Source organism: Pipistrellus kuhlii, unplaced genomic scaffold, assembly GCF_014108245.1.
Source record: "Pipistrellus kuhlii isolate mPipKuh1 unplaced genomic scaffold, mPipKuh1.p scaffold_m20_p_114, whole genome shotgun sequence".
Classification (NCBI taxonomy): Eukaryota; Metazoa; Chordata; class Mammalia; order Chiroptera; family Vespertilionidae; genus Pipistrellus; species Pipistrellus kuhlii.
In genome coordinates, this window is record NW_023425421.1 from 499,129 (window position 1) to 506,908 (window position 7,780).

A 7,780-nucleotide genomic window follows, 5' to 3' on the forward strand; every position below is an offset into this window, starting at 1 on the left:
CGCGCTCCTGTTCTTACAGTGGAGTCCATGCACTGTAAGAACAGGAAGCGCCTTGTAGGCCCCATGCACGACAAGGCCAGTTAGACACCACGCACGGTATGATTCCACCCAAGAAAAAGCAAGATAATTTTATTTTCACACGGACAAGCACGGTGTGTAATAGCGGCACAACGGCCCCCTTCACCCCAGCTGCAGAGGCACAGCTCTGCAGAGGGCTGAATGGGGGGCAGGGCACGGATTCTGGTGTTCATGCACCGGATCCGTGACCAGCAGTGACAACAGTGATAACAGTGCTCTGGTACTCGGAGAATTAAGGTTGGAAAAGTAGCACAGGTGTGTGGGGGAAGGAAGTCTCTCTCCATGCTTCTGTTCCCTGCCTGCAAAATGGGTAAGTCTAGCCCTTAACCGGTGGGCATGAGGGCTCTGCCTGAAAGCCATTCCCACTGGTACAGGCCTGTCATCAGGACCCGCCCCTCACCGCCAGGGCCAACGCAGGGGGCTCCCCAAGCCAGAAACCAGGGGTGGCCCTCCACTCCCCCCGCCTGCCAGCCCATCTCCTCTCAGACCCTCCGCGTGGGAAAGGGGGCCCACTTTGTCCCCCAGGGACAGGCCTCTGCTGGCCCTGGTCCTCGCCAGGGCTGGGGGACACGGAGGTTCTGGAACCCACACCCCTGTGAGCTGGAGGGGGACAGAGAAGCTGCCCAGAGGGGAGGAACACGCGAGGCCCAGTGTTGGTCCGAAGATGCTTTATTGAGGGTGAGGCTCCGCATCCAGCAGCAGCTACAACCTGGGGGCAGAGGAGGGGCTGAGGGCGGACGAGGGCAGTGGGGGCCTGTGTTCTCACCCACTGGACACCCGCTCTGCCCCCCAACGCTGGGTTCGGGTGCACCTGGTGCACAGACACCAGGTCTGGGACCGGCATGGGGACCCGCGGATGCCACGGGGAGAAGCCCGTCACTCACTGGATCTCCCGGAACGCCCGCTTCTCCACCAGCTTCACCTTGTACTTGCGCTTGAACCTGGGGAACAAGGAGAGAGCAGGTTGGTGGTGGGCGCCCACCAAACGCCGGGCCCCCCCCCCCCCCGGCAGCCTCTGAGCCCCCCTCCCCCCAGCAGCCTCCGAGCCCGCCTCCCCTCCGGCAGCCTCCGAGCCCCCCCCATCCGCCCCCCCGCAGCGGCCCTCACTTGGCTCTCTCCCGGGGCTCGATCATGTTCCTCCGCTGGAAGCTCTTGAACCGGTCACGGAGGATGTTGCCCTCGGGCTGCGGACAGAGGGTGTCACCGGCGCTGGCAGAACCCACGGCCTCGCCCTCCCCGGGGTCCAGCCGGGGCTCAGGGGAGCTCACTGAGCCCCCCACGAGGGCTCAGCTGCCCTGAGCTCCGGGCACGCTCTGACCTCCCGCCGCCTGAGCCGGGCTTGGAGGATCACAGGAAAGAGGCCGGTGAGGTGGAAGGGGGCGCTCAGGCAGAGGGAGCGAGGCCAGGCCAGGGGTCAGGGGTCAAAGAGGGGCAGAGCAGGCCCACCGAGGCAGCCCGGGGCTGCAGGCCAGTGGCGGGTGGACGCTGGGCTCCCGCCCGGGGCACTGGGGAGGCACGGAGGTTCCAAGTGGGGGAAGAACACATCCCTCTGTGCTGTAGGGGGACCCTCGGGGACTGGAGAGGACAGGGCGGCAGACCAGGGACTATGACAGGGCCTGGCTAGGACGAAAGGCTCTGCACCCATCCATCAGCTGCCCGCACCCTGGGGCCCGCACCCTCACCCGTGCCCTCAGCCCCCAGGCGTCAGCCCACTGGCCCAGCCTGGGGGTAGCCATAGTGTCGCCCACAGCCCCGGGGGCACGGGGAGCAAGGATGATGTCATCACCGGGCACGGGCTCCCGCACAGCCCTCAGCACCCCCTGGGCCAGTTCCAGTACCTTCAGGGTCCGGAGCGAGTCGGCCAGCTCCGAGCTGAGCTGCACGTCGATGTCGGGGGCCTGGTACCTGGAGAGCAGGCGGGGCGGGGCGTTCAGGGCCGGGACTGGGGGAGTCCAAGACCCTGGGGAGTGGGCTGGGCAGTGGCCTCTGAGGACACGGGGCTCCGGGGGGACACGGTCTCACAGGGGCCCAGGCTGGGCACAGGCAGGGCCCCGGGATGGGGATCGGGACCCCCCCACCCCGGTCCGGGCCTCACTTGAGCCGCCCCAGCCTGCGGGGCTTGTCGGCCTCGGCCAGCCGCTGCGCCCGCCGCCGTTCCCGCCGCCGCGCCAGCTCCGCCAGCCGCTGGGCCACCTGGGCCTTGATCCCGCGCAGCCGGAAGAGCTCCTGGTGCCGCAGCCGGGCGGCCCGCACCGCGGCCTGCTGTGCCCGCTGCAGGGCGGCGGAGCCAGGCCTCAGCGCAGCCGCTGCCCGCGGGCCTGGTCTCCGCCCTCCGCCCCCTCCCTCAGGGCGCTCTCCCGGCCCCGAGCCCGGTCACAGCGGGCAGCTGTGGTCTCCCGAACCTTCCTCCCCCTCAGCCCAGCGCCCCGAATGGCAGGAGGGCCTTGTCTCCCCTGAACCACAGTGGTGTCTGCAGGGCGCTGGGAACCGGTCTCTCAGCTGGCAGAGCAGCTGCGAAGATCCCAAATGGGAAACAAAATCCGCTTCGGGGACTAGAGAAGCGGGTGTGGGATCAGGGAGGGCTGCGGACATGATAGAAGGCGGCCGGACACAGAAGAAATCAGGCTGCGGAGCGGAGGGCAGCCCTGAGCCCCGTACTCACCAGCATCCGGGCGGCCTTTTCCCGCCGACGCTGCTGCTCCGTCTTCTTCTCCACGGCGGCCAGGCGGGCGGGGGTGGGGGCCTCGGCTGCTCCCACCTGGACATCTCTGGCCTGGTCTCCAGCCCCCTCGGGGCCCCGGCCCTGGCCCTCGCCCTCGCCCGGCTCCCCCTCCCCATCCGACTCCTCCAGCAGCCCCTGGCACATCTCCTCAAAGGCAGACTCCTGGGGAGAGAGGGCGCCGTGGACAGGGAGGGGTCAGGGGTCAGGGGCCAGCGGAGGGGGGCTGGGGGTGGGGTGGGGTGGGTGTGGGCTCACCTGGGTGGCGGCCTGCTCCGTGGGGGGCAGGGCCAGCTGCCGCTCCAGCTTCTCCGCCTCCCTCTGCCGCTGCAGCTCCACCTCGTGGGCCTCCCAGAGCAGCGTCTGGGGGACAGGGGGGTAAGGGCGGAGCCCCCGGGCTCTCCGGGAGTACGGACGAGGCCCCCCCCACCCCAGCACCCGGCCCCCCCTCCCCCTGGTTCCCCGGTTACGGCCTCAGTCGCCCTCCCCTCCTGCTGCTCAGACGCCCCCTAAGGCGATGCGGAACAGCATCCATTCCTGACCTCATTCCTCTCCGGGAACACGTGCTCCCCGAGGGGTGACCCCACTGCACCCGTGAGATGGACAGGGACACTCGGCCAGGATCCCTGTGGCTGAGCGGCCCTCGGCCGCAGGCAAACCTCACCTGCCGCAGGGCACCTGCTACCGGTTTACCAAGGCGCTCCGCACGACGTGCAAATTCCCTCTGTACCCGCCTGAAACCCATCTCCTCTTCCCTCCGCACACTGCCCCGTCCTCACCGTGTCCCCTCCCCCAGGAAGCCCTCCGGACTCCCAAGGCCGGGTATGTGGCCCTTCCCCAGCCCTGCCTCTGGGCCGTCACTGTCTCCTCGCTGGACGAACTGGGTCCCTCTGAGCCCAGCTCTGGGCGGGCACGGAGCACGTGCCAGGCGAGGGAAGGCCGGCCCCGCGGCTCAGGCACCGGCTGAGGGGGCTGTGTACCTGGTGGTCCTCAAAGGTCGGGTTGTAGGAGGCTCCGGAGGGCGTCACCTCCACGGCAGGCGCCTGGGACGGCTTGGTGTGGAGCCGCGGCGGCCGCTGGACAAAACGCAGAGCAGGTGAGGCCGGGAGGGGCCGTGGGAGCCGCGTCTGGGACAACGGCCACCTGGTTCCCCGGGAGGGGCATCCCCAGGACCAGCGAGCTCCCTGCGGGGCGCTGCCCACCTGTCCCGAGACCAGTCCCTGCGACCCCCGTGGTGGGCGGGTGGGTGGCTCTCAGTCTCCGCGGCCTGTCACTGACCCTGCAGCAGTGCCTGCCGAGACTCACAGTGCGGCCCTCCTCCCTGCTGGGGGCCTGGCCTGGAGGCTCCCCAGGCGCCTAACCCTCAGCACCATCTTCTCTGCGGCAAGGGCTTCCCTGAAGCACCGGCTCTCCCCCTGCGCGGCGACCAGCCAGGCGTGTGGCTCAGGACGGGCTCTGCGCCCCGAGCTCCCGGCCCCAATGCAGGGCCGTGCCCCCTCCGCAGCCCTTGCCCCTGACGCCCGGACGCCACTCGGGGGCGCAGCCTCACCTTCACGCCTTTCCTCTTGGTCTGCTCCAGGAAGAAGGGGTCCTGGCCGGCCAGCGGCCGCTCCAGCGGGTCTGCGGAGGCAGAGGTGCTGGGGGCTGGCCGTGTGGGGAGCCGCCATGACCCCTCCGCCCCCCCCTTCACAGATGGCCCCGAAGCCGGGGAGAGGGAAGAGATGCTCTCAGACCCCGAGGGGCCTGAAAGCCAGGCAAAGAGCAGCTGGCGGGCTCCGGGAGGCAGACCCTGCAGAGGCGGGTGGAGAGCCCGCAGGTGACGGCGCACTCACTGTCTGAGGCCCAGAGGTCGTAGAAGGGCCGCTCCGCCGTGTCCTGGGGGGCGCTGGCCTTGGCCGCGGGAGGGCTGTGGAGCCGGGCCTGCGCCCTGCGCACCGCCCGGGGCAGCTCGCCCTGCTTGGCCAGCCGCTCCCATAGCTGCTCCTTCCGCCTGAGCTTCTTGGCGTTGGGGACCTGGTGGGCAAGGATGTCCTTGGGGGCGGGGATCTTGGACGTGTTCTCCAGCACCAGGTCCACCCGCAGGGGCTTCTTGAGGGGCAGGGGCCTCTTCTGGCCTTTGGTCCTCTTCCTGTCGGGCGCTGGGAGTGGAGGAAGGAGAGGAATCAAGGCCTGGGCCTCCGCCTGGCCCCAGACCAGCTCCTCACCCTCCACACTGCTGTTCCAGGGGACCTGCGTCCCAGCAGATGTGGGGGCCCCAGGCTGACTCAGGACGCCCCCAAGGCTATGCCCCCCCCACCACACGCACTCCCCGGGCCAGCTGGACCAGCCATGTGCTGGGCCAGAGGGAGTCAGCCCCACACACAAGGGACTTCCGGCGGGGCCACGGCCACAGAACCAGTAAGGCCAACAGGAAGGGAGCAGGGGGCCAGGGGGCCAGGTGACGAGGCCAGAGAGCTGGGCTTGGGACCCGACAGGCCGATTCTCAGCACAACTGCCTTTTACTTCTAAAACCTCAGTGAGAAGAGCTCCAGGACAAAACCCGTTCCCTCCCGGCCACCATGGGACCGAGAGGAAATGACCTTGCTCCTCTGCTCCCAGATGAGTTAACACCGACCTCGAAAGGCAGTGTGGGTGTCAAGCGTGACAGCCCGTGAGCTTGCAGCCACGGCCACCTCTGCCCCCTTTTTCACCTAAAGCAGAACCTACACACGCCCCTCCTGCCCCTCCTGCCCACGGGCACAGCCTTCCCTGCTTCCTCACTGGCCCCGGGGCAGGTCCTGGCTGCCCTGCCGGAGCCCAGGGCCCTCTTGTGAAACCACCTCGTCAGCAGCCGCCTGCCCTCGCTGAAGGTCTCTGCCTGCCGGCGGCCCGGCCCCTCCCTGACAGACCTGGGTCCGCTCGCTTTGGTGAGAATGGTCCCTTGACTGGTCTCCATGGCCGGGAAGGGTGTCCTGCTGCTAAAGCCGCTTGCCACGTGCTCCAGCGGCTGTCAGCGTTCCCATGAGGCAGACCCCTTCGCCTGCTCTGTCCCCCGTCACAGCAGGTGCCTGTTCCCGGTCGGTTTCCAGGTGCTTCACTCACTCCCAGTCTCAGCACCTCCCAGCCCTGCATTCCAGCAAATTATAACCGGCGGGTTGAGACCAGTTTCTCACCTACTCCTTCCAGTGGGCCCTCTACTTATTAAAGCACGTTTTATTAACTAAAACGGGTCTGATTCCCTCACTGCAGGTCCTTGACTTGCTTTTCGGCAAACTGACGAGCCCTGCTATTTTACGTCTCATCTACTCATCGAGACAGACCCCTGGCTGGCTTTTCTGCGCACTGAGATCCGATACCTCAACAAGGAAACCCGACTCCTGTACGTTAGGGCCTGGCCTGCTTTCTGCTCATCCCAGGCCCTCTTGTTTATGAAAGGGTTAAAGAGAACAAAACGGGGCAGAGAAAGACTTACCGTGCGCGGCAAACGTCTTAAAAAGCTTGCAGCGCTGGGCACAGCACAGCTCAGGTAACCAGAAGGCAGCCGGCATGGGAGGAACCAAGGACGGACCGGACCCTGACATCAGCAGAGTGGCCCGCAGGCAGCAAGGAGTGATAAAAACCTCTCTCTCTGCTCTCTTCGCTGATGCCTTTCTCGGGCTCAGCGCCCCTGCTCCCAGGTGCCGGGAATAAGTCTTTTTTGATACATCATGGCCTCCTGTCGGAGGTGCGCGACCCCAGCCCACTCCAAACCCTCCGGTTTACAGCGAAGCCCCTTTTAGGAAGTGTCTGCCATCCAAGCCGTGTCATCCGCGCAGACTCTCAAGAGGCTGAGGTGAGCTAGACACCACCAATCATCGCCTAGCCAGGCCACAAAGCCCTTCCTCACCTCTGTCCTTGGGGCCAGTATCCACGAAGAAGAGTTTATCATCGGGGGCCTCCGAAACCAAGCCACTGAGAGATGGAAACACAGAATGTCAGCCACAATAATAAAAATAAAGAATGTCAGCCCCAGGTGTCCGGGAGGGAGCAAGGCGCTGCGGGAGGAGTAGGTTTCGCATCGCCGGGAGAGCCCAGCTTCCGCTTATGCTCATTCAAGCATCGTCTTGTTGGGGTGGGTAAGGCTTTCCCAGGCTGTTTACAGGACGCAATACTTAGAAAGTCCACTACGCCAAGCTGGGTACATGGGTCATAGGAACTCTAGAAAATTACAGAACAGGTGTCCCTAGATTCTAACCTAACTGGGTGTCCCGTACCTGGTAACCTGACCAAGCCCCTCAGCTGCCCACCCAGGGACCCCAGCACAGACGCCCCCGGCGTCCCCCCACCCCCGCTCGCTCGGCCTCCCGGACCCTACAGAACGGGGCCCACCAGCCGGAAGTCCCGCCCCACGCACCCGCTCGTGCGCTCCTGCAGCCGCACGTCCTCTAGAAATTGATCGACTTCCAGCCCCAGCGGCTCCTCCGCGAGCCGCCGCCAGCCCCGCTTCTTATTCCTCGGGCCGCGCCGCCGCCGCCTCAGCGCTGGGTCCACCGAAGTGGGCCGCAGCCCCAGGAAGCCGGTTCCGGCCTCGCTTTTCGAGCGGAGCTTGCCATCACCGCCACTGCTCCCCGCCGCCATCTTGTTAAAGGAAGACGTCAGCTGCCAGCACCGGAAATCCGGTGTGGGGCATGCGCGCGCAGATCTCCCGCCCACTTCCGGGGGAGACGCTCGTCGGCGGCCGCCATCTTGGTAAAGGGAATGGGCGGAGCCGAGGGGCAGGGAGGCAGCCATCTTGAGAAAGGGTAAACGGCTCCTCCCTTTTCTCCGAATTCCAGTCCACCGCGGGTTTTAGGCACTTGGCTCTCGCCCCAACCAAACATCATTCCCAGACGCCCGGGAATATTTTTACATCTGAGTATGATTATTATTTTTTTTAAATAGTCGTTTTAGAAAAGGAAAGTCGGGACCATTACTGGCAGATTCGGAGCGATCAAGGCACGTTCCAATCTCGGAACGCCTGGCCGG

The 7,780-nt window shown here is 66.1% G+C and overlaps 1 protein-coding gene and 1 non-coding gene across 3 annotated transcripts; both read right to left on the reverse strand.

Annotated features, from left to right (window-relative positions):
• Positions 1-729: 729 nt before the first annotated feature.
• On the reverse strand, positions 730-7,418 carry NOP53 (NOP53 ribosome biogenesis factor). 2 transcript variants are annotated; one of them, XM_036432639.1, is made up of 12 exons: positions 7,170-7,418; positions 6,663-6,727; positions 4,630-4,935; positions 4,347-4,417; positions 3,778-3,873; positions 3,056-3,160; positions 2,741-2,962; positions 2,174-2,349; positions 1,917-1,983; positions 1,186-1,262; positions 963-1,019; positions 730-787 (listed from the first exon to the last, which is right to left on the reverse strand). In XM_036432639.1, the coding sequence occupies exons 1-12, from the start codon at positions 7,391-7,393 to the stop codon at positions 781-783; spliced, it is 1,473 nt and encodes a 490-aa protein (XP_036288532.1). In that variant the 5' UTR covers positions 7,394-7,418; the 3' UTR covers positions 730-780. The 2 variants fall into 2 exon arrangements, with proteins under 2 accessions (XP_036288532.1, XP_036288533.1); XM_036432640.2 differs by lacking the exon at positions 730-787 and having other exon boundaries at positions 943-1,019.
• LOC118716005 lies at positions 1,764-1,870 on the reverse strand. The gene has a single exon (XR_004987032.1). It is a non-coding gene; the product is annotated as a small nucleolar RNA SNORD23 (small nucleolar RNA).
• Positions 7,419-7,780: the final 362 nt, after the last annotated feature.

Bases quoted from the DNA above. Each gene is read 5' to 3' on its own strand.
- NOP53 (XM_036432639.1), bottom strand. From the start codon at position 7,393: ATGGCGGCGGGGAGCAGTGGCGGTGATGGCAAGCTCCGCTCGAAAAGC. The intron at 1,263-1,916 runs GTACTGGAACTG...CTCTGTCCGCAG, and splicing joins ACTCGCTCCGGACCCTGAAG to CCCGAGGGCAACATCCTCCG. The intron at 1,020-1,185 runs GTGAGGGCCGCT...CTTGTTCCCCAG, and splicing joins GAGCCCCGGGAGAGAGCCAA to GTTCAAGCGCAAGTACAAGG.